The sequence below is a fragment of the Panthera tigris genome, chromosome D4 (genome assembly GCF_018350195.1).
Source record: "Panthera tigris isolate Pti1 chromosome D4, P.tigris_Pti1_mat1.1, whole genome shotgun sequence".
NCBI classification, from domain to species: Eukaryota; Metazoa; Chordata; class Mammalia; order Carnivora; family Felidae; genus Panthera; species Panthera tigris.
The window spans coordinates 56,675,564-56,701,713 of record NC_056672.1 but is presented as its reverse complement, the minus strand read 5'-3'; the positions used below and the strand labels follow the sequence as shown (position 1 = coordinate 56,701,713).

Here is a 26,150-nt window from a genome sequence, read left to right as displayed (position 1 = left end):
CTGGGTCCTAGAGTCTATACCTCAAGAGGTTCTTCTGTGAAGGCTGGAACCTCACAGAACTCTCTCTTCCCATTAGTTTTGGTCCCCAATTAATCATACTCTAGTCATTTGAGCGATATGGCCACTGCAGTGTGTACATTACTCAGGCACAGCTTCTGGGATCATCTGAATCCTGGAAGAGATTCTAGTTCTGCCAGAGGGCCACAGAAAGCTCGAATTTGTTTTCCTAAAGGTGCTTAAGACAGTGTGTTGTAAGACCTGTTATTTGGAAAGGCAATGCCCCTTGACTCAGGACCCTAGTTTCTTTGAAAAAGAAAGAACTTCATAATCAGGTAGACTAGAGGAATGATAGTTGAGCCATCCTAGCTCTTTGTTGCAAGACTATTTGGGAGAGGGCCTGCTGCCCCTGCTCTATACCCCTCATCCCACAGGGACACTCACGTTGCAGGCAGTCGGCGTTGAGCAGATCCTGGCACTTCTCATGGCACTTGACTCCACACTCACTGCAGCGCATGCCCTGCCGGGCAATGCCCCAGAGCAGACCTTCACACTCATAGCAGTAGGTAGGGGTAGTGGCCGTCCAGACCTCAAAGTTGTGGGGTGTGGTACACGAGATGGGGTAGATTAAGGCCTGCAGGGTTTTCTTATACACATGGGATTTCTGAAAGACACATACCCCATCACTCGCCAGCAACTTTAGGTCTCTAAGAGATACCAGAACTGAGATCCCTGCAGGGTAATCAAGACCCTGGTTTCTCCTCTGGCAATAAAGGAAATACTCTAGACTGGCCCAGCCCACAGCCAAGAAGCCCCTGGAAGAAAGAAGCCCCTCAATGTCATGTGCTCCTGGTCATCCAAGAGAGATCTGACCCAAATGCTACATCTGAACCTTTTCCCAGCATTCAAGCTTTCTAGGAAAACAGAGGGTACTAGGCCCACCATAAAACCCTGAGTTCAGAGGTCACATACTCCAATATAAGACTTGGGCTTACCTCTGTTCTGACCCCTTGCCTCTTTTAGTATGGAAAACTCAGACACAAAGCTATTTATCTGTTTCATTAACAATGTGTGCCTAACACTCACGAATTCTCAGTTAGAGTGGCTACCAGTCTTTAGGCCAGTGAACTCATGACAGCCCGTGGGTCACTTACCAGCTCTTCATCTTTGAGAGATGTGCGTGTAGCCATTGCAGAAGTAATCCCTGCCTTCCGGGACTGGACCAATGACTATGAGAGAAGACCGGCTGTCAGCCCTGGCTACTGCCAAGGGCTGGCAAATTCCTGGCAAAGGAGTTTCAGTGACCAAAGTGATTTGACTGCTTGACTTACTACCTTCTGATTTTACTGTCATTCACAGGAACCACCCATGGGTAATAGGTGATAAGAGTACCAAACAAACTGAGGGTTGACAGACGATGGGGGAGAGGGGAAAGTGGGTGACAGGCATTGAGGAGGGCACTTGTTGGGATGAGCACTCGATGTTGTATGGAAGCCAATTTGACAATAAATTATATTAAAAAAAAAAAAGATCCAAAACACAAGGCCCTTAGGAGACTATTCTAACAATGTCAGAATGACACTTCTCTTAGGGTACCTATCATCCAAAGACTCTCTCTTTCCTTCACTCTTTTTAGGTTTCCCACCCCTTGTGTATAGGAAGACAAAGGAAAATGACAAGTTTAGAATTATAGTAGGAAATACATCATTAAGAATAGAATAAACTATGACATAGCCACATTTAAGAACCATCACTGAGGGGCGCCTGGGTGGCTCAGTCGGTTAAGCGTCAGACTTCGGCTCAGGTCATGATCTCACGGTCCGTGAGTTTGAGCCCCACGTCAGGCTCTGTGCTGACAGCTCACAGCCTGGAGCCTGCTTCAGATTCTGTGTCTCCCTCTCTCCCTGACCCTCCCCCATTCATGCTCTGTCTCTCTCTGTCTCAAAAAATAAATAAACACTAAAAAAAAAAAAAAAAAAGAACCATCACTGAGAACAATTTCATGCTATCCTTTATCCCTGGGTACCACCCCTTGCCCACACAATCCCAGGTGGCTATAGAGGCCAGCAGCCCAAATGAGCAAGATACTCAGCTAAAGGGGCAACATAACCACAGTCAAATCAACCAGGGCAGGGGGTTAAGTCTGAGAGCTGGGACTGCTCTGCTAGCTAAGCCCTTGTGTAGAGGGGCCTCATGTTATCTGCCAAACCCAAGCTTTAAGAACAGCCCCCGGAGGGTGGACACTGGGTAGGCAGGAAGTGTATCAGCCTAAACAGGAAAAACAGTTGGGAAGGGCCCGGGTGGTTTGAGATTCTTAAAGAGGATGGAAAGGGGCTCTGGAAACACTCACCATAGCCTGTGTAGAGGAGAGCAGAGAAAGGAACAACAGGATGTTAAAGCCACCCCCAAAAGCATGAAAAAACTAGCAGAGGCAACTGGGAGGTAGTCTTCCCAGTAGTCTGATCCATGTAGGGTACAACATCCCAACCCCCTCTGCCTCTATCCCACTAAAAATTATCTTCAATCCAGCCAGCTATCCAGCACCTAGAGCTTCTACTCTAAGGAGAGTTATGCCAGAAAATGAAATATAGGCAAGGTTAAAATATGGAGGATGAAAGTAAGACATGACTAAGATACTGCTATCCAACTAGTTAAGCAAAGAAGAGCTGGTGTACAAAAAGGTGGGGTGGGGTAGAAGCAGAGAAAAAGTATGAAAAGAAAAAAGAGATGCAAGATAATGAAATAAAGTAATAAAGAAGAGATGACATCAAAACTCATCTTTATCCAACCAGCTTCATGGTAAAAAGAGAGGTATATTAGAAAGGAGGAAAAAGAGAAAGGAAAAGATACACAAGCAGTAGGAAAGAAAGGAAGGAAAGAAAAAAACAACAACAAGAGAAAATGGCAGAGGATATTTCCATTCAGCCAACTAAGGAGAGAGACACTGGTAGAGGGGAAAAAAGCAGGAAATGAAGGAGAAATGGGAAAAGGAGTGCATAGAAAAAGCAAAATAGACTGAATGGGGGGTGGGGACAGAAAACAGGAGCAGAAAATGGTACTAAGAAAAGGGGTTCAAGTCTTACTGAACTTCTAGCTTTTGAGCTCTAGGATTGTGGGGGACCCTGGCCCCCACTTCACCCCTCACTACCCACTAGGCTATGCAAAATTCCTTGAGTTGATCCTGCCACAGGAGGTATAATCCAAGATGGGAGCTTCCAGTCATCCTGGAGGTCCTGAGATCAGCTTTAACTCTTAAGCCTGTTTCAATTCAATTCTACAATTTTTTTATCATTACCTCTCAGTGCCAGACTCTGAGTGAAGTACTAGGGACACAAAAATACTCCAGCAAGTCTATGTCTTGGGAGGAGACCATCACTTTATCTTTAAGGAGTAGCATCAGTGGTGCTCATTGCTAAACTCAATGATATAGGTCAGGGCTAGAGGCAATTTCCATTCCAGGTCATCAAAAGAGGCTACAGAGAAACCCAGAGGAATAAGATACCTAGAAGACAACTCTGGTTTGAGATAACCCAGGTTTGAGGGCCCAACCTATAGTTCCAGGCAGGCGCTTTAGCTAATGAAGAACCTGGGGCTCTAATAAGGAAATAAGGTCCAACTAAGGTCTCATCACTAAGTCTCAGTAAAGCTTTAAATGATTGATCTTCAGACCAATATCTGTCACTAAATGGACCACTACCAGTCCTGATAATATGCCATGGCCTAATGGGAGATACCCAAACCCTATAGCCTAAGTCTTCAAAGAGTCACTCACCAGATCACTGACAAGTGGCAGTGGCTTCTTTCTACGTAGATCTGGCATGCTGTCAATGCCATAGAGCCCTCCAGCTGGCCTAAGGGGAGAAGAAAATATGTCAAGACTTGTTATGGCAGGTTCAGTGTTCTATTCTCCTTGCTCACCCTCTCCCCAGAGGAAGATGAACTGATTTCCACCATGTGCCTTTGAGAGGGGTAAGGAAGACACAAAGTGAGAGAAATAAAACCATGGAATGATGAACAATGGAATCTGCTCTCGGGGTGCCCCTCCATGTTTCCTTCTATAATTTCAGCCAAAAACAGAGAGATCTTTTATCCCACAAGGACACTTCAAGGCACCTCTGTTTACTTGAAGGCCCTTGTGCTGCATAATGCAAGGAGGGAATTGGTAGTTAAGAGGGCCCCTCCCTAGACTCAGGCCACAGACTCTGCTCCCCAAAGATAAGTGTTTCCTGGCCTGTGCTAGAACAGAGCCCACAGGAATGGCTCTACAGAAGAGCTGCTGCCTACGTGAGAAAGACTGCTAATGATATGTAGAAGGAGACTTTCTCCATCCTGAGTAAAAGAGTCACCACTTCTGTCCATTCAAGCATCCTGAAGAAAAAGGTCTCCATGGAGAGGAGCTTGCATAACCAAGTGGAGGGAGGATAAGTGGGATAGGAGACTTCCAAATAACCATTTAGAGGGGGAAAGAAACAAAATTTAGGAAGGAAACAATAAAAGGACTCTGAAAGTCTAGCCTAGCCCTGTGGATACATCAGCAGGGACCAGGAAAAAAAAAATTACAGTTGGAGCAACTGGAGATTTCTAAAACTTTTATACCATTTCTATGCATTCTGTTGTTCTTTGCCATTTCTTCCATAATTATATGAATAAAATTACAGAGAACATCCTGGAACACCATTCTCACAATGAGATAACCCGGGTTTTAGACCCAACTTTTCTACTAACTCACTCTATGTCCTTTGCCAAAATTCCTTCCTTTCTTTGGGTCTTGACGCCAATTCTATAAAACAAGGGGAATGAACTACAAAATTTTTCCAACCTTTTAGGAGTTGTCATTCCGAACCTCAAAGAAAAGAACTCATATACTTGGCTTTAATGAAAAGAAGGAGATGGGGAAGGTGGTAAGATAGTTACATGGTACACCATAACCGATCTAAAAAGAGACATGCTGCAGAAAAATAAGTACTGCCAGCAAGCTATATAGGTAAAGAATGGAGCCATAAATTAGATCAAGGCCAAGAGTTGGAACAGACAAGCTGCTATGTTGATTTCTAATAAACTAGCTTCCTGAGCACAGGAAATGAACTTTGCTTTCAATGAGACTACCAGAGCTAGGGAAGTTCTCAACTTGTGACAACTTCTAAGGACTAAGCTGAAGGAAAGATGACAGGAAGGCGTTTAGAAAATCAGTGCATGGCCCCATTTAAAAATAGCTTAGATATGTTCCATTATCATGTATGTATTTTATAATCATTAGAAAAAAAAGCTAAAGTCCTGAGGAAGGGCTTGTTGAAGTAGCAAGTTTGTGGCTAATTCTAAAAACTATACTATGCACCACTCAAGGTTCTTGCAACATAAATGAGCTTTAGACAAGAGAAGGATAGCTTATTCCCATGACCTATTAAAAAAAAAACACACACACACACAAAAATCACAAGGAAAAGGAGTATGTAAAAATTTAGTAGGTAACTTTATGATCTGTTCTTATTTCTTCCCTGATCATGAGGGAGAGAAGGCAGCCACTGGAAATTATTATGTCAGAAGAACATACGTCTTATGTCTTTTATGGGACAAGGAGAAAAGGAAGATCCTGAGAAATAATGGACAGTGTATGTGCCAGGGAGAGGTGGGGGAGGGCACTTAAACTCTTTTCTCTCTTGGGAATAGTCAGTTATAGACAGCAGTTGAGCAGCTGAAAATGACTCTTTGCTGCAGTCACATGGGTGTGAAACTCCCAAACAAGAAGCACAGACAGAACACACAGAGCTCCTAAGGGATGCTACTTATGTCTTGACAAGAGTAGAATGGAGTAAGTAGGTGACTCACAACAGCTGAAGCAGGACAGAGCCCAGAGAGTAATCTAATCAGCTACACTATCAACAATGGAATAAAAGAGAACTGTGTCAAATGCAGATATTTTTCTAGTTTCCTCTTTTATACCTAAAAGGGTTATCACTAACTATGATGCATTGAATCAAATTCTAGAGGCAAAGATAGGGAAGCCCCAAAGCTCCCTCCCCTGCTTCAGGGGAACCATGCTATAAAGCTCTGTCTTCTGTCTTTGAGGAGTCAGTCTGCAAAGTTCTTCCCTCTCCTCAGAGAACCAACCAATCCCTATAGCAGAGCCTCTTCTTTCCCAGGATCCAACTTATGGAGTGTTTTCTACTGTTTCTCAGGGGGAAGCTAGAAGCAGCATGAGAGACTGTAAAATCCACAGAAACCTAGAAACCTTGTAGGGAATCACTTACCCTCCTGGGAGCCACTGGGGCAGAGAGGGGTTACCATCGTCTGGAATCTTTAAAAAGAGATAGAAAAAAAGTTAAATCCTAGAAAAGATGGGAGACAGCCATATTTCTTTGGTCAGGCAGTAAGCAGTAAAGTAGGAATCTCAGAGAAGAGTAGGTCACATACACAATGTGGTGACATAGCCAGACTGATGTCTAAGCAAATGCCCTGATGAGCCAGAGCAACAAGCAGGTTGCCAAAATGAGTGCTACTTTGTCTCCCTTCTCCCCAGTGAATAGGAAGGATATAAGGTCAAGCTCTAAGGCTAAGGTCCACTGGGAGTGTGAGAACTATCAGAACTTCTATCTCCCTCACACAATTCACTGGTATATATAACAGTAAGCCAAGGCCAAAAAAACAAAAAGATCCAGTTAGGCTTCCAGGCCCCGCTTAAGCAAAAGGACCACTTCATATAGAGTCTGGCCTTCTTCTAGTTATATTCCTAAATTCCCTTAGCTATCACAGAGTGGTGACTTGGTTCTTCTGGACTCCCATCTCATCTTGTGATTTGACTTTGTTCAGGCTTCCTTGAAGCCCTAACTCACAGACATTCTACATTTGATAAGGTCTCTATATATGACAAGAAAACCCAGGGCAGGTTGGATACTTAGATTATCATTCTGGTGCTGTTTATGAGCTCTACAATGAGAAGTTGAAAACTGAGGTACCAAATAATTCAAAGAAGAAACTGCCTGAAAACAGTTTTTAAACGTTTCTCCACAAACAAGCAAAAAACCAAAACAAAAACAAACAAAAAACCCAAAAACAAACATTAAAAAACACACACACACACAAAAAAAACAAAGCAGTGTAGACAGAAAGTTCCAAAGCTTCTAGGGCTTTCTAGAGAACCAATGGTAAATGCTGTTTAGGCTCAAACAGAGCTAGTGCTAGCAGGTCTGGGGCTTTGTGCCCCCTTCTTGTCCCCTAAACTCCCCAAAACTTTCCTGCCTCCTAAAACCTGGGGTCCAGTTAACTATCCTGGACCAAATGTGCTCTAGGACAAGGAAGACAAAGTAAGGTATTTAACTTGTACAGGGGGTAAAGTTTTGGGAGGGCCCTGGCTGGGAGAAGTTATGGATAAAATTAGGTAAAACAGAGTAGAAAAGGGAGAGGTAGGACAGGCATGGTGTTGGGTAATGTAAAAGTGGGTAAGAATTACCCTGGGTCAGCAGTAAGGCTCAAGATGAACTTTGGATGTAAGACCCTTCTCAGACCGTTCTCAGGTTGTCTGGATTCTAAGTAAGCTTATCTGCCTATTGACTACAGCCCTTCACGAACCCATTTTACCTTATCTGGCTCTTGCCCTGGTTCTGTGGGTGAGATGATACTGGCAAAAGGACAGCCAGGCCCCAAAGGAAACCAGAAGTGGATAATGCAAGTCCCCTAAGGTTGCTTTTGAGGGGTAGCCTACCCCTAAATCCCCAGATCCTACCACACAGAACTTACCTTCCCTTTGGAAACAGTCACTGTACTGAGGAGATTTTTATTTCCTACCTAAAATTAGATGTTTGCCAGAAACCACTGACCTTAAGGAAACAAAGTCACAAAAAGTCTCTGGGAACCAGGGTTCAACAAACTCAGATCATACACATTTCCTGTGCTTAGAGGGGACAGTGGGTCTGCAGAAGCCTGCAGACAAAAGCATAGAGCATGCACACACAGGTACTGAAGGAGGGTTGTGAGAATGAGAGGTGGTCTAGATAAAGTACCTACAGCGGGTACATTCATAGACACAACTTATGCCTGAGAGAAACACAAGGTGATCATGGATCCTGCACACAGGGCGATAAAGCATGTGCGCACACCCATTCGAAAAAGGATATTCAGTGTTCACCCGGGCCTGAATCACAAGCAAAAGCAAACCCTCACGGTCTTCAAGAACCAGTGCACAGCATGATTTATACAATGCATTCACATGGCATGGGGGAACCACATCACAGGTCTACAGAAGCTTGTGTTCACAGAGAGACCAAGAAACCTGCTCAGAAGCACAAAGCACATTCACACTTAGGGCCCCAGGCAAGAGGCACAAAATGCCTACAGCAATTCCTGCTCTCAAATACAAAGTGTATGCATGCTGGGCTCAGCAAGGGTTTACAGCATATGCCAACCTGCAGCAACAAGCAAAAAATGGACAAACACTTTGCAAAATAGAAGAGAAGGCAATCAGTGTTTGGGGGAGTCAAACTGAGTACAAGTATAAGCACACACATGCTACATTGAATGTGCACCATGCTGGCACACACATTCTCACACTGTGCTCCAGGGATGTCTGCAGGAGCATACACAAAAATGGAGCATGCCCACAAACTGCTTTTAGGAAAAACAGACTATCTACATGAGCCAAAGCTCAGAGGCACAGATCACGTGTGTGTGTGTGCGTGCATGTGTTCGTCCACACGCACACGCGCGCGCACACACACACACACGCACACACACACACACTGTGCTCAGGAGAGAAGGGTAGAAGATAGACAACACAAAGGACCCAAAGGGCCAGAGGCACAACCTGAATGGCTCCTCGCTTTCCTTCTGCAAGGAGAGAGAAAGCAGGGAAAAAAGGGCAGAAAGGTTAGTAGATTCAGTCCCATAGCACGGAACCCAAAGAAAATGCCAGCTAAACCTTAAGGGACATGGAGGAAAGGAAGAGATCCTCTGAACAACTGGTTAGTTCACAGAGCCTAACTCCAAGAATCCTTACCTCCCCTATTGACTGGCCCCTCCTTTTAGTTTAGACCATTCCTGGTTTGGCTACTCAAACTAAAGGACAAAGCCTGCCTGGGGATTTCAATCACCTTTCTTCCCTTTCCAAAGTGGCCTGCATGCAGCATCAAGGAAACCAGTGCCACACACTTTGTTACCAAGGGCCACTCCAACAGGCTATCTGATCTGGGCTAAGCACAGAGGGAGTTCCTTCCTTGGAAGCTACATGAGCGCACTCTGGATCTGGGATAAGTCCTCAAACGCCAAAGGCCTGGTGACTGAACCCTTTCCATTTCACAATGCAGGCCATGCATTTGCCCAGTAACCCTGGCCTGTTTTCCCAAAGCCTGAGTTAAGTTAGGCCAGGTTAAGGCCTGGAGTTAAGGCTAGGACCGGGATACTCAAAGGCCATAGTTGGGGGCATCCACTGGCCACTGACCTACAAAGTTACCATGATCTAGATGACAAAACCGTGATGGCAACTCCAGGCCTAATTATCTATTAAATCCAGAACAATTCTCCAAAGGAAATTGATGCTTCCAGAAGGGCTTTAGCAAGTCACAGAAAAGGAAGATAAAGGATAGATAATCATCAGACTACATTGTCTCTAGGCCACATATGGATAGCTCCACAGGTTTCCTTCTCTAAGGCAAGTACATTCACCTGGGCTGATCAGCTACCCTCTTTCTTTTCCCTCCCTTTTAAAGATCCACTGACATTACATAACAAGTAAAAGGGAGAATCATAAAAACTAATTCTTAAGTTTCCAATTTTTCAGCTATTTTTGATGACTTAATGGGTCACCCGACCTGACAGAAGAGTTAATTCAGGAATAGGAATCCTCCAAAATAGTGCAGCTATAGGAAGGTGAATGCGATGCAAAAGACACTTGCTGGAATGGGTCACATCTCTCCTACATTTACACCCACCTCCCTTATTGTATTCTGCTGTCTTTGAAAATGAAAATTAGGCAAGGAACACTTTAACTGACCCTGTGATTCAAATTGGAAAGGTTTCTCTCCTCCTCCACTATCTTGAAAATACACTGTATACATCATGTCAAAGTTACTTTGTGTCTTTCTGTTCTCCCCAGAGTTCCCCATAATACCTAAGAATCTGCTGACAAGGCTGTCAAGGCTCTCCATATATATATATATATACAATTTTACCCTTGTAGCCTGAGGGCTTAGCACATCTCCCAGCATTTGTATGTAGTTAAAGGAACTGAACTTTGAGGACTTAGAAAACAACAGCTTCTCAGAACATGTCTTTTGCCAATCACCAGAGAAAAACGTAGGTCTGTTAGCCAGTAGCCTGTACCATATTCCAGACTGCAAGGAACTGCTGTATTAGCTCTTTAGTTTGTCCCACCCACTAGACAAATATAACAAAACCTTTTCTTTTCTTTTTTTTAAATTTATTTTTGAGAGAGAGAGTGCGCACATAAGCAGAGGAGATGCAGAGAGAGGAAGACAGAGTATCTAAAGCAGGCTCCATGCTGACCGCAGAGAGCCCGACGTGGGGCTCGAACTTGCAAACTGCGAGATCATGACCTGAGCTGAAGTAGAACGCTTAACCAACTGAGCCACCCAGGTGCCCCTCTTTTTTTAAAAAAATGCTTATTTTGGAAAGAGAGAGCGTGCACGCTGCGACTGGGGGGGGGGGGGGCGGCGAGGGGCAGAGAGAGAGGAGACAGAGGATTGTAGAAGTGGGCTCTGCCCTGATAGCGGAGAGCCCAATGTAGGGCTGGAACTCACCAACTATAAGGTCACATGACCTGAGCCAAAGTGGGACTCTTACCCGACTGAATCACCCAGGCATCCCACAAAACCTTTCTTGTTAAGAGTCAAATTTTTCGTGCTTCCTAACTTCTTAAAATGCGTTAATATTTTTCTACTTAGATTTAGTTTTCAGTTTAAGTGCTATATGTCTAGGGAAAAAAAAAAAATTGCCTGACCCCTAAGAATGATAGCACTCTTCCAGACAGTCCATTTTATAAGGAAGGGACATACTTCCTCATCATTAAAACAATCTTAACTCCATTGTAGTTGGGAATGAAAAGACTTGAGGCCCTCCACTAATATGAGCCTGCATTTCCTTACCTGTAAAAAGCAGATAAGAACTCTACCTCCTAAAGTTACAGCAAGGATTCATTTCTTCAACAAGTACATATTGAGAACCTACTACACACTAGGTACTGTCCTCAGTGCTGGTGATGCAGCAGAGAATGAAACAAACTCCCTGATCTTGATAAGTTTCTATTCTAGAGTAGGAGCTGATGATTAATAATCATGAAGACAATGAAAGTAGCTAACATTAAGTGAACACATCATGTATCTGACATTTTATTAGAGTAAGCTCATTTATTTCTCTCAACAACTCTACTGGGTAAATACTATTATCTCAATTTTTTTGTTGATTAACTGAAGATTATCACAGAAGTTAAAAAACATGCCTAAAGTCACAGCAAGTGGCAAAGCCAAAATTTAAAACAGGCATTTGGTGCCAGGATCTATAGAGACTCTGCTGCAAACTTCAGGTAAGGGTAAAAGATAATGCCCCTGTGGTGATGCTACAGTTACTATTAAAGTTTTACAAAAGGTTGTCAGGAAGGCCTTATTGATAATGTGACATCTAAGCAGAGACCAAAAGGAAATGAGTGAAGAAGCTATTCAGAGTTCTAGGAGAAAAGTACTCCAGTCAGAATATACAGCAAGCCCAAAGCCTGCGGTGAGAGCATAGCCGGTGTGGAGGAACAGCAAGTCTGCAATAGAGTACTGGTTCAAATAGGGCTCTGCAAGCTCATAAGCACTTTAGCTTTCATTCTGATACTGAAAAATCAATGGAAGCTTTTGAACAGAGTAGTGATATGATCTAACTCATGTTTTGTAAGGATTACAAACTCTGATTGCTGTGGGGAAAACAGACTGTAGAACAAAGGTAGAAGCAGAGAGACAAGTTAGGCTATGAAATCATCTGGGTAAGAGAAAATGGTGACTTAGACAAGGATAGTTAGTGGTTAAGGCAGAAATAGTGGTAAGCTTTAGGTTACCTTTTAAAGGGAGAGCAGGCAGATTTACTAACTGATTGGATGTGGGCTATGAGAAAAAAGGAAAAGCCAAGAATGACTCTACGGATTTGGGCCTGAGCAGCTCTAAGAATCGAGTTGCTGTTTACTGGTAAGATGACTATAGGAAAAGTTGGTTTGGCAGGGGCTTGGGAAAAGGACCAGGAGTTTGGTTTTGGTATGTCAAATCTGATACGCCTATTTACTTCCAAATAGGAATGTTAAGTAGATGTAGAGTCGGGTGTTCATGGAAGATGTCTGGGCCAGAGATATAAATCTGGGAATACTTATAAAACTCATGATATTGAAAGAGATTATCTAGACCATGAGTATGAATAACAAGAAATCAGGATTGAATCCTGGGATGCTACAAGATTGGGAAAATGAGGGGGGACCAACAAAGATGGTGAAGAAGGAATGGTCAATATAGAACTGGGGAAGAACCAATACAGAGAGGTGGTCTGGAAACAAAGTGAAGAAAGTTTTTCAAAAAGAAGCACCTGAGGCATAAGGACAGACTAAAAGATCAATGGAATAGAATTGAGGATCCAGAAATAAACTCTAAAATTTACAGTCAGTTGATTTTTGTCAAGCGTGCTAAGACCATTCAATGGAGAGAGTTTTTTTCAACAAATGGTGTTTGAATATCCATACGCATATGAGTCAAGTTGGATCCCTATCTCCCAAACACCACACAAAAATTATTTCAAAATGGATCATCGACCTAAAAGAGCTAAAACTAAACAACGTTTAGAAAAAAACATAGGACGGGTGCCTGGGTGGCTCAGTGGGTTAAGTGTCCAACTTCGGCTCAGGTCACACGATCTTGCAGTTCATGAATTCAAGCCCCACATCAGGCTCTATGCTGACAGCTCAAAGCCTGGTGCCTGCTTTGGATTCTGTGTTTCCCACTCTGCCCCTCCCCACTCACACTCTTTCTCTCTCTCAAAAATAAACGTTAAAAAATATGTTTTTTTAAAAAAGAAAAAAACAAGGTTACTTCTCTGCAACCTTGGATTAGACAATGGTTTCTTAACTAGGAAATCAAAAACACAATCCACACAAGAAAAATATATATTGAATTCCATCAAAATTTAAAACTTTTGCACTCTATTTCATACCCATTATAATGGCTATCACAAAAGAGAGAGAGAGAGAAAGAGAGAAAGAAGTAACAACTGTTGGCAAGGATGTAGAGAAATTACAACCTTTGTGCACTGTTGGTAGGAATGCGAAATGGCGCAGCCACTGTAGAAAACAATATGGCAATTCCACTTCTCGTTATGTACCCAAAGGAAATGAAAGTGAGGATTCAAAACTGATATTTATACACCCATGTTCACGGCAGCATTATTCACAATAGCCAAAGGGTGGAAGAAACCCAAGTGTCTATCTACAAATGAATGGATAAACAAAATGTGGTATATATACACATACAACGGAATACCATTCAGCCTTAAAAAGAAAGGACACATGCTACAACATGGATGAACCTTGAGAGAACATTATGCCAAGTAAAATAGGCCAGCCACAAAATGACCAATATTGTGTGATTCTACTTATATGAGGTACATAGAGTAGTCAAATTTAGAGAGACAGAAAGTAGATGTGGTTGCCAACGATTTGTGGGAGAGGAGAATAGGGAGTTAGTTTAATAGGTACAGAGCTTCAGCTGGGGAAGATGAAAAAGTTCTGGATAATGGATGATGGTGATGGTTGCACAACAACATGAATAAACTTAAAATGTTTAAAATGATAAATTTTATATCATGTATATTTTACCACAATAAAAAAATTTAGGGGTGCCTGGGTGGCTCGGTTGAGCATCTGACACTTGACTTTAGCTCAGGTCATGATCAAACCCCGCATTGAAGCTCCATGTTCCTCATGGAGCCTGCTTAAGATTCTCAGTCTCTCTCTCCCTCTGCCCTTCTCCCCCACTTGTGCATGTTCTGGTTTAAAAAAAAAAAAAAAGTTAAATAAAACATGTATGCTTCAAAAACTCCATCAAGAAAGTGAAAAGACAAAGATTGTGGGAAAATACTCACAAATCACATATGTGATAAGGGTCATGTTCCAGAATATATAAAGTTGTCTTACAACTCAACAACAAAAAGACAACTCAATTTGAATAGACATTTCTCCAAAAAAATATAAAAATGGTGAATATGCACATGAAAAGATGCTTAACATCATTAGCCACTAGGGAAATGCAAATCAAACCACAGTAAGATACCACTCACGTCCAGTAGGATGGGTAAAATAAAAAAACACAAACATTAATAAGCGTTGGCGAGGATGTGGAGAAATTAGAACTCTCATGCCTTGCTGGTGGGAATGTAAAATGGTGCAACCACGCTGGAAAACAGTCTGGCAATTTCTGAGAAAATGTTAAACTCAAGAGTTATCATATAACCCAGCAATTCCACTTCTAATATATACCCAAGAGAATGAAAAGATGTCTGCACAAAAACTTGTACACAAATGTTCACAGCAACATTATTTGTAATAGCCAAAAAGTAGTAAAGAACAAACCAAATGCCCATCAAATGATGAATGTAAACAAAATATAGTATATCCATATAACAGAATATTATTCCAACCACAGTATCGATACATGTTACAACATGGTTGAATCTTGAAAATATGCTAAGTGGAAGAAACCAGTCACAGAAGGCCACATGTTATATGAATCCATTTATATGCAATGTCCAGAATAGGCAAATCCACAGAAACAAAAAGTCAATTAGTGGTTGCTAGAGGCTGGAAGCAAAGGAGATTGAAAAGTGACCACTAATAGGAAAGGAGTTTCTTTTTGGGGTGATAGAAATGTTCTGGAGTTGATGGCTGCATAATTTGGTGAACATACTAAAAAAACAAAAAACAAAAAACAGTAGTTGTGCACTTTTTAAGGGTGAACTTTATGGCATGTAAATTATAACTCAATAAAGCTATTAGAATGAAAAGACAGACATAATCAATTACGTCAGGTTGCTGATTGACTGATTAAGAGGAGGACTAAAAATGAACCAGGAGTTTGGCAATATGGTGGTCATCTGATGGCCTTGACAAAAGCTATTTTGGTACAACAGTAGAAATAAAAGAATCGAATTTTTATATAATGCATGTGACAGTACTTAAAACAGTGCCTATGTAGTCTCCAAAAGAGAAGATAAGGGATGAAAAATAAGAACTCAGTGGTAAGCTACTAGTAACCTTAGGTCCTAAAATGTTCCAAGCAGAGCAGTGAAGAAAGGGAAATCTTAAATGTTCCATTGTGGTAGTAGCCACTGTTACTAATATTGAATCAGTTTACCAGCTTAGGGTGGCTACTGTTCTGGACTCTGTAACAAAAGTGTGTGGGTGAAAGGCTGTTCTTTGTGCTCACCTTGCTCCATTCTTCCTGCGCTATGGAATGTTGCTGGAGTCAGGCCTAGACCCAGCACCCTCCACCGCTCCCCCTGGAGCCCACAGGCCAGACTTGATCTTGGCTAAGACCCAGAACTTTGGCTTGCTTTCTTACTGGTGCTTCAGAAAACCTACCTTGTCTCATTATCACTGCTGCTGCCACCACCTGCTTACCACAGCTACCACAAGATCCTGCATTACCCACCAGGGTATCAACTCAGAAGGGAAATTTGCAAGCTGAAAAGTCAGCCCAAGTGTGTTGGGTGTTCATGCTAACATCGACCACTGACCAACCAACCGCCAAGGTTAAAGGAGCTGGTAAGGAAGTACTGCTTTGATATTTGTTGTTTCTATTGTTGCTGTAATGTAAAAATTTCTAAATGCCCAGTGAGAAGGAAAAAGGGCTGCAAAGTTAAGTGGAGAAAGAAATCCCTTACAGCTGAGGAATTACAGAAAGCTTTCTGGAAGAGGTGATATTTTTTTGGCTATACAATGAAGGACTAAATTTTGCTAGGCTGATTTGATGAACACAGCACCTTAGACTAGAAGGAAGCATCTATATGCGAATATGCTGAGAACAGAAAGTACAAGGTGAATTTGTGAGACAGCAGGGTTTCCTTTTGGGTGGAGTATAGTGGGACAAAGAGATAAGCCTGCAAATGCAAACTAGAGACCAACTGTAATGGTCCTGAATGCCAAGTGAAGGAATTTAGACTGACTTGTCCGTCCGTCCTTCCTTCTTTCCTTCCTTCCTTCCTTGCTTCCTTCCTTCCTTCCTTCCTTCCTTCCTAAGTAGGCTTCACATCCAGTGAAGAGCCCAGTGCAGGACTTGAACTCACAACCCTGAGATCAAAACCTGGGCTGAGATTGAGTCGGACAAATAACCAAATGAGCCACCCAGGTGCCCCTAGACTTTTTGGATAAGCTATAAGGAGTAGATCTAGGGATATTTGAAAGGAGCATGTGATTTTTTTAATTTTATGACGGTATTACATTCATTATTCAGATTCTAAAAAGCATAAAAAGATATACAGTGGGAAAAAAATTTATTTTTCATCCCATTAGTTTTTCACCTAGTACTTTTCCCTAGGGGCAATTAGGTATCAGTCTCCTATGTATCTTTGTTAGATATCCTACACAAACAGACACAGACACTATGGGTCTGTATATTCTTTCCCTCTCTTTTTTCTACAAATGTGGGGCATCTTATACATACTGTTCTGCACCTTGTTTTTTTCATATGGCAATATGTCTTGGAGATATCTCCATTTCAGTAAAGAGCTACCTTATTCTTTTTATAGCTACCTTATTCTTTATACTGTATCCCATTGTTAGGGGGTGCCAGTAAGTTATTTAGCCAGTCTTTCTTAACAAACATTGTTTTTACTCTTTGCTACTAAAAACAATGCTTCAAAAATAGAACACATGTCCTTTCCACATGTGAAAATAAACCTGCCGGATATATTCCTGGAAGTGATTCTGGGGCTCAAAGGGTATGTAGAATTCTGATACATTTTGCCAAATGTCTTCCTTAGAGGTTATACCAATTTACACTCCCATCCCACCAGCAATGTATGAGTGCCTGTTCCCTCACACCTTTGTCAACACAATATGTTTCATAATTTTAATTCTCCCTTAAGAACATTAATCAGGTTATATGCATAAGAGGACAACCCCATTTACATTCAAAACTGGATGAATACAGCATATGCTCTTTGGATAAATTTAATTTTGATTGGGAGAAATAATTTTAAAACTACATTATCTCCATGCTGCCTAGAAAAAAAAAAAGTTCTCTCATTTCTTGATTCAAAACCATTCCATTCTCCAATTTAGGTGAGAAGCCTTTAGCTGGAGATGGAAGAAAAGGAATATGACCTGTGAAAGGCAGATGGCTCTTGGGCAGGGAAAGCACTGGACAGCTTCAAGTCGAAAATAAAGTTCTGTGTGAAGTCCAGTACTGGGAAGAAGAAAGTTCAGGATAAGGGATATTCCTACAATGGCCCATCAACTCCTGGGGAACTAGCAATCTTATCTCAGCAAGAAACCCATGAAAAGAATAATTTTAAAATGCAATATAGGATTGCATCAGCCCCTCTAGTGCCTGTGAGCAACATGCCCATTCCTGCCTCCTACACACCAACTTCACACTGGAATATCCTAAAAGTCCTGCAGCTGTAAACTACTTCTGCCCACATGTTCCTCCCTCTTTTAAAAAGGTAGCTTCTAAAGCCGCACCCACCCCCAAAAGATTGGAAGTTCTGTTTGAGATAGGAACCCCTTTCCTGTTGCTTTAGACCCTCTTTCACTCCAGTTCCCACAGGATTAGTTTAAAAATCTGTATTCAAGTAATTTAGACGGATTTAAGCTGTGGGCCTCCCCCATCACCTTGTGAAACTCACCACCAAGCTGGGTCTCACACTTGTCTGATGGAGACCATACCCAGCCAGCTGTGACCCCATTAAACATTGATTTGGAATACCTGACTGTATGTCTTCTACTGAGAGATGGTTTGCCTTCTGTACTAGCTCGTGCAAAAGTTTTTTCTGTCTCAGTCTTTTCTCTCTCAGAACATTTTTAAAGTTGTTGATGCACTTGTTGAGGTAGATGGTCTCTGCACACACTTGCTCTAGGCTTAGTCTGCCCTGCTTGGGAGATTCAGGCCTGGAACAAGTTTCATTTCCCAGACATGGAGCCAGAGCAAAACCTGACAACGCGTATGCAATAGGCGAGGAGTTAGAAGCCAGAGAGAAGTTGCTGGGATCCTGAAAGGTTTGGTCTCTCTGTGAAGAGATGCCCACTCCACCAGAGACCACACTGAGCAAGCTCTCACTCTCCTGACTCCCAGGGCTCTCCACAGAGAAATCCTGAGCACCCTCTGAACTCAATGTCCCAAGAAGTCTATCACTGTTCTCTGACTGAGAACCACTTTCATTGCTTTCCAGGTCCTCAGGACTGATGGACCCACTATTCTCAAGCTTCTGAAACACACCCTGCAGAGCTGAACGAAAGTGATGAATTGCTCGGCCCAGCTTGCTTTTGTAAAACTTAATTTCTAGATCTTCATCCTCCTGCGAGCCAACCAGACCACAGGAGGACTTTTCAAAGACATCTTTAAGGACCTGAGTAGCATGTTCCTCCTCCTCATTCAAGTCAATATGAACCATGTCACTGAAAGTCTCAGGCCCTATGATAATTTCCTCCATCATGCGATCACGGCTCAGAGTTGCAAACCTTCTGGACTTGTCTGTCAAAAGATCCTCAAGCTGCTTTGAGCTTAGAATATCAAGCCCAGCTTCACAGGCCAGGAGCTCGTCTTCTGTCTTCAGCAACCCAGACAGTGACAGACAGCTGCCAGCCTCGCTTTTATTGCTGCAGTGGTTTTCTCTTTTTCCTACACTACATACTTCAAATCCTTCGCTGGACTGTTTGAAAACCTGGGATGTCCCAGAACCCTCTTTTGAGATTAACACTAGGGAAGGTTCCTCAAATTGATGGAAGGTGGACAGAATAGTCTCTTTCCCTGTCAGCTCACCACCACAACTGTCAGTGATAACTTGGGAGGTTCCTAATGTTCCTTTTACTTCATCTCCTGGCTTAGACACATCACTTGACTTTATGAAATTATTCTCGGGTGGGAAGGAAAGGCCTTGCTGCTCAGGGGTTTGAGGTTCTCTGCGTTGATTTTGAGCCCTCATTTGAGATGCTCCTGTTATGGGTCCTGTGTCCCCTGTTTCCATCTGAAGAAGTGATCCATGCTGGTTTAAAGAATTTGAATTATGATCCTGAAGTTGCTGCAAAAATGACAGAGACTCCTTTGGGGGATTCTTATAGCACTGTGGCCAGCTTGGTTCTTCTTTGGTGGCAATCCGGACCCCTACACTCTGCAAAAGGATGGATTTCTGCAAGATGAAGTCTCTGTGCTCTAGATGGGCAAGTTTCACAACAGTAGGCCTGGGGGCTGGGGCTTTGCCTGCCCTGTAAGCCTCTTTGATGTACCTGTTGCACTGCATGCCATTAACACAGAGGTGCATGGCCAGGAAGCTGTGCACCAGCTCCATGGTATTTTCCCCATCTTGCTCTGGAAGTCCATACAGATACAGAATGGCTTCTTCACTGGGTCTGTCCACATGGGGTTCCTGGGCCTTTTCCCCCACACATACCTTAGGCAGAGAGCTGCTGCCCACCTGCAAGCCTTCTATTTCACTCAGAACTGAGTCTACACAGCTAGACACTTCATCCACTGAACCCCGGACTTGGCTCAAGTGCTGCTGCAGTTCAGCAATTTCAGTTTGGAGACGGCTGATGCCTTGTAGCTCTCTGATTATATAGTCTACTATATCCCCCAAAGGCTCTCGCTGTTCACAGCTGCAGCCTTGGTGAGGGCCTCTGGACAAAAGGGACTTGGCTTGATTCCTTTCTGAGGGCTCTTGACAGCTTGTGCTAACGCTGACAGATGAGAGGTCCTGAGAGCCCGACCCTGAAGCACAGGCAGTGGAGCCCAGAGGAAGCTGACTGCTGGTCTGCTGCTCAAAGCTGCAATGCTGGGCCAGGCCTCCATCTCTATCCCCACTAATGGCTGAGGCTGTGGACCCACAGTGAGGGAGCAGGGAGCTGTCCTCTGGTAAGGATTCAGCAGGGCCTGAGGACTTGCTCTTGATGCCACACATAGTCTCTGACTTAGCCTTATCTGGGGACAGCCTGGAGGAGGGTCCCAAGGTGACCATGATTTCCTCCTCTGACTCTTGCAACAATCGTTTCATTTTTTCCCTCAGGGTCTGAGGGATTCTCTGCTTCTTCCTTTTATTTCTGGTCAGAATGCTTACCAGAGATTGTCCTGGAAGGCAATAACCTGCCCTAGTCTTTTCAGTCTATTTCTAGCAATTAAGGCTGGCTGATGTTTTGGGCTTAGCCCACAGTGCTGCCTGGAATGATCCCATGTGTAGTCTCCAAACCCGACACATGTCCCTGGATCCTGGCTTGACTCTTATCCTGTAGCTAGTGAAAAAGGAAAATAATGCACTCAGGTCAGAAAGCAGCAGAATAATTTTAATCTGAATCAAACTGTCAAGCAGGAATAAGAATATTACCTTCTAAGACTGTAGAAGTCAACCCTGACCTATCTCCCAATGCTGGCCTTAAAGGCTGTAGGCAGTCACTTCTCTTTCCTTGGCTTCCCATCAGAGAAATGATGTATCAAGTCATTGTGTTCTGGGCAAATACCCAAAAACATCAAGATTAAGATAAACTCCTGGGAAGTAGGTGGGTAAGGTCAGTGAGTGACTGAACCTTTACAATTCAACAATAGAGTCGGGTTCAGGAATGAACAAATAGATGTTTAACTACCAAAGCTCAAATTACATACACAGTGAAAGACAAAGACAAGACATGCAATGTTTATTTTCCCAGTTGGTTGTTCTGGTGAAAACTCAGCAACTCAGATGTTGGTTCCTGCCTGTGCTTATAGCACAAAGTGTTTTCCCTTTGCTCAGTGGGAGCAACCCTTCACTTGGAGAAAAGACCATGGCAAGTATTTCAAACTTGGAGAAAAAAAGTTTTCTAAACTTAATTCTAGAGTAAGGTGGTATTATGTAAGCATAGTCATTGTCCAGACTCAGGAACATTAAGCATGTTTGGATCTGGAGGGGCATGTGGCCAAAGACACACATGTGGTGGACACACAGCAGGGAATGAAGGAGGCTCAGGAACAGCCTGGAGTCCTGAACTCCGTTTAATAGTCCCCAAGGGCTTGGTGCAGCCTAATCAACACACAGGTTTGGCTTTCCTCCTCCACAGTGCATCTCGTCTAATGCCTCTTTCAGAGCACCAGGTTAAGTGATTTTCCAGAGTAACAGAGGATTGCTCTAGCCCTCTGGCCTAGAGAAAACAATGCATAGGACAGGAAGGAAGTTGGTTATATCAGAGGGCTCCAAAGTCCTTTGCTGTTCTCCAAAAAGGTGAAGACAGCTTGCCACCAGACTTGCCCCTAATACCCTAAGCTACCAGGGACTACCACAGAGGTAAAGATGACTATTACCTTATATGGGGTGGTTATCCATTTCCTTTTTACTGGAAACATGCAAAGTGTAGGGAAGGAGCAGAGTATAAAGTACAAAGAGAAAAGCTAAGAGCCCAGGAATGCATGGGACTGCCAATACTTTCTGCCTCTGCTAGGTTACCCTGGGAGGGGTAAGACTGGTTGGTGGGAGACATGTAATCCTTCATGTTCTTCAGTCGGAGATGATTTCCCCATTTTCTAGATTTGATCTGTATTTCTAAATTGTCTCAACTCCTGCCTCCCTTTCTTTTTCCCAGTACTCAAGTTAACCCCAAAAGGGGAAAATTGCCTGGGAAGAACACAAGCTGACAGCTCCCACAGGAATTCATTTTAAGGAAAGGCCACCATCTACAGTTTGTGGGCTTAAAAGTTAAAAGCACTGTGCTTTCCTAGACTAGGAAGAATCAGAAGCATGAATCACAAGACTTGGGATAAAGATCAAACTGACCCCTTTTACTGGAAATAACTAGGCCAAGAACCAAAAGTCAGAAACTAGATTAATTCCCACTTCATGTCTTCCCTTCTTCCCTGTAGCTCATCTAAAAATTCTGCTCCATCTAGGAATTCCTCACCTAAGGATGCTACCCATTCTGTGAGGCACTGCAGAGGCCAAATTAATGCCTTTTAAGCACTGTTGATTTACTCCTATGTCTCAAAGGGCCAGGATCAGCTATATCCCTAATCAGGCCAACTCACTGTACTCTGTGACAGGGGGAGAGAGAGGGATAAAGAGGAGATGTTCTATATGCACAACCAGAACTGCTGGGTCTTAGGATTAGTGCCTAGCTGTCTAAACAGCACAGGTACCAATTCTAAGACTGATTCATCAAATTATTCCTTCTCTCCTTCCACAAGTGCACATCTGTATTTCCAAAGCTACCCTCTTTTACTCCCCCCAACTGTGCAAGGTCTAGGTGCCTCTGCTTTGGTCTTGGTATCTTAGCTTTGAACAAGGTCCCTGGCCCAATAAGGACTGGAACTGGTAATCAGCCTTTCAAGTTTGTCTCAAAGAGAAAGACTGCTTACTGAACCAAGATGAAAGTTCTGTGTATGACCAGACCACATGAAGCCATGAGCGAGTTCTACTAGATTGAAAACCAAAAGATTTAAGTCAGGTCTTGCTTCACCAATGATCTTGGATTAAACACCTGACTTCTCTGTTCCTTAGTTTCCTCACCTGTACAGTAGGGAAAATAGTCACAGGAATGTTACGAAGCATGCCACCACCCATAAAAGGTATGATTTGAGTAAACCATGACTTCTATCCTAGCCCCAAACTCCTATCTTTCCTAGTCTCTTTTAATGGTCTGTAGCACTGCCTGCAATCATACCACTGACATGTGTCATTCTTTGTTAATCCTATTTTCTTCTAGAAGTTTTTTTTTCTTTTTCCTTAAGATTAAAAAAGGAAGCAAAACATTCAGTTCCCAGTATTTTGCTCAGGTGACAAGGGGCTTGCCATGTTCCCTCAGGCAGTCTGAAAGCATGCAGAAGGGACAGATACCTATAGGAGGCAAGTTTTTCTGTTCAAAGGCTGGTGAGGCCCAGAACCCATTGCCAGGTCTTCCAAGACCAGCCCCATTTAGGTCCAGAGAAAGCAGCTTTTCAGGAACAAAAATGAAACTGATTCTCCCGCTATTGCTTCAATGCAGACCAGGTTAACTTCAGGCCTATTTGTTTTTCAGATCAATACTCCAGATAGGCTTGGTTTAACTTCCTAGACAGTCTTGCCAGCTGTCCCCTCCAAGAGTGCAGTGCCCACAACACTGTCTGGCAAGTCATACAAGGGGCAAATGGCATAGTCACTGTGTTCAGGGTCTTTCCCTACAGCCTCCTGAAGGACTGAAGGCAAAGCTGCCTGGTTTCCTACGTTACTAACAAATAGGAAATTTCCAACTAGAGCTGCCATAGCAACTTCTTCCAGCCTCAAAGAAAGATGCTTGCTTCCATATTAAACAAACTCTCCCCAAACCTTCTTATGAATTGGTAATCACTACCCTGGATGAACTTAAGAATCACCTTCTGGGGATATGGGTTCCCCAAAGGCACCAAACCCACTCAGTCATCCAGATATTTAGGTTTTGAAGCAGAGGACAGAGTTCAATGTAATGCCCAGAGAATCAACCAGTTACTTTGCCCAGAACCCAATAGGATACCAGAAGCCAGAATAGGCTAAAAGGGCAACCCTTAGGGCCAAGAGGCCCAAGTCAAGTCCACCTACTCCCCCAGCCTCTCTTTGCTACTACTGTCCACAGGAATAAAATAACAAGGGCCAAAGAATGAGGACAGTTTGACCTCTAAATCAATTCAATTGACCTGTCAGGCACCAAGCTATGTGCCAGGAATGTAAGACACATGGTCCCTGCTTTCTAATATATTAAGGTTTGGAGAAGGAAATAGGCATATTCACCATCACAAAATAAAGCAAAACATGTTATAATGCAAGTTGTAATAAACAATAGATAATAGACATTAATTCCAATGATGGGGGAATGGAGGGGCAGTGAGAGGCCCAGCAAAATCAGGACAGGGAAAGCCATAGAGAAGTAATATTTGAGCCAGAATGGGATAAAGAGGCATTGGGGTCCACCCAGCTCAACTTGACCCTCTGGACTCCTTCAAGATACCCAGAGCCGTCATTCTGCCCTGTCCTATTAGCCTATCTACTCTAGTCAACTTTTCAAACTTCATACACACACTCTAAAAAGTGACCACACCTTTCTCCTTTCTGCTATCTTTCTAAGGAATGACTAAACCTAGGAAAAATAAGGAAACCCTTTCAAGGGATATCTCCGTTTGAAAAGGGAACACATCAAAATAAAATAAATAAATCAAAAGTAGTAAGCTTCAACAAGAGAGCTGAAAACTATGGCAGGGAATAAACCCTTAAATCGCATCAGCACCAACGTACCAAAAAAAGTCAAGAAGAAAAAAAAAACAACTCAGTTTTCTGAAATGGCTGATTCTTTTGTGTCTTTCTCTACCTTACCAAATAAATGTGATTAGGAATGCGAGTATTCCTTGTAAAATTGCTTCTGACCCAAATCTTGGCTGGGAGGAAACAGCTGGGGACCTCTGGGAACAGGCCAGAACTCTGTATATGTATCAAGCAGCCTCTCACTTTGTGTGAAACAAGCCCAGAAGGCAGAGAGCTAAGAACTCTGACAGCACCTCCCACCTCCCTTCTATAGAGGTCAGATCATTCCTGGGCCATTTACCAATTATGTTGCATGGCTAATATGGTGGGAGGAATGGATTTCTAGGGCTACAACAGGTTTGGGTACTTTTAGGATGTTAATCTTTGGGAAAGCACCAATGCTTACAAAGATTCCTGTCAGAGAAAGTGATCAGGGTCGCGTAGTATGAAAAGTGAGATTAGCCAAAGGGAATAAAGAATGCCCTAGATTAAATGCATCACAAGGTCCTTAGGTACTATAGTTCCTAGGACAGGCCATCCTTCCTCATCAGCATTAGGAGGAACTCCATTTATAGGCCAGAAGCTGGACACGGTAAAAGAAAGAAAACCTCAAACATTGTATACAAGAGAGGAGACAGAACCTCTGGTAACATACAGTACCATAAGGGAGGATGCAGCCTTCAAAGGGTTGGAATATCAAGACCTCAAAATGAAGAATGAATGCCAGTCATGAGAGCTGGGTATTCTTGCCCTGCCCTGCGCTCCCTTTCAGCAGTACCAAGGTTTACTATACCAAGGAATATAACCAACCATAAAGCAAATACATATGCACCCAGAATCAGATACTCATGACAAAGACTCTCTCCTTTGATCAAACCTGAGTCAGGTTGCTCTGAGTCCTCTTTCTGACAAGGCCCCTGACCTTCAGCTCTGTTTGTTCAGTCCACTTTTAGCAAGAATCCTGCTGGGTCAGTTTAGTGAAAATTCTTCACCTTTGATATCTGACCAAATTCCTTAACCACCACCTTGGTGTGCCTCCAGCAAAACTCCTGTCAAGTCAGTTTAGCCAGACTTCCCCTTATCCTTGATGTTTCCTCTTAGTAATTTTCCATTCACTGACCCTCACCCTGTTCCTTAGCTATAAATTCTCAGTCTTCCTTGTATTCAGAGTTGGGCTCAATCTCTCTCCCTTACTGCAATACCCCAATGTAGTCTGCCTTACAGCCTTTAAAAAACGTCACAACGTTTTTTTCTTAAGCATCATCATACTTTTTTCCATACTACTTCAAGGTTCTCATGAATAGACTGAAGAAGGCATGTGAGCAGGTATGTCTAGCCTCTAAAAACTACCCCTCCCCACAAAAAAACCCACATTCTCTATCTCCTTACTCTGCTGTAGTTTCTTCAGAGAACTTATTACTACCTACCTGATACATCATATATTTGTTTGCTTGTTTATTATGTGTCTCTTTCCCCTACCTCTTTATTCTGGAATGTGAGTAGAGACTGTTTGGCTCACTGCTATAGAACTGTTTTGCTCACAGCACCTAGAACAGTGCCTGGCACATAGGGTGCTCAAAACAAATTAAATCTTGCCATTGAATAAAAGGAATCAGAACACCAAATCAGAGAAGTTTAGATTTGAAAGAGACTCTTATACAGTACTAGGCCTGGAATCTCATACTACATTGTGATCTAGCCTATGGAGTAGT

General features: G+C 42.9%; 1 protein-coding gene across 4 annotated transcripts in view; it reads right to left on the bottom strand.

Annotated features, from left to right (window-relative positions):
• The window catches only part of UNC13B (unc-13 homolog B), a 240,119-nt gene that overhangs the window by 31,513 nt on the left and 182,456 nt on the right, over nucleotides 1-26,150 (bottom strand). For 3 of the 4 annotated variants that reach the window (XM_042965021.1, XM_042965020.1, XM_007076519.3), the window contains 4 exons: nucleotides 6,246-6,292; nucleotides 3,770-3,848; nucleotides 1,152-1,226; nucleotides 442-661 (listed from right to left, as the gene is read on the bottom strand). In XM_042965021.1, coding sequence (XP_042820955.1) covers nucleotides 442-661; nucleotides 1,152-1,226; nucleotides 3,770-3,848; nucleotides 6,246-6,292 — 421 coding nt within the window. Of the gene's footprint in view, nucleotides 1-441; nucleotides 662-1,151; nucleotides 1,227-3,769; nucleotides 3,849-6,245; nucleotides 6,293-8,794; nucleotides 8,818-17,945; nucleotides 20,429-26,150 lie in introns of those variants that run through there. The other variant, XM_042965023.1, reaches the window with a different exon arrangement.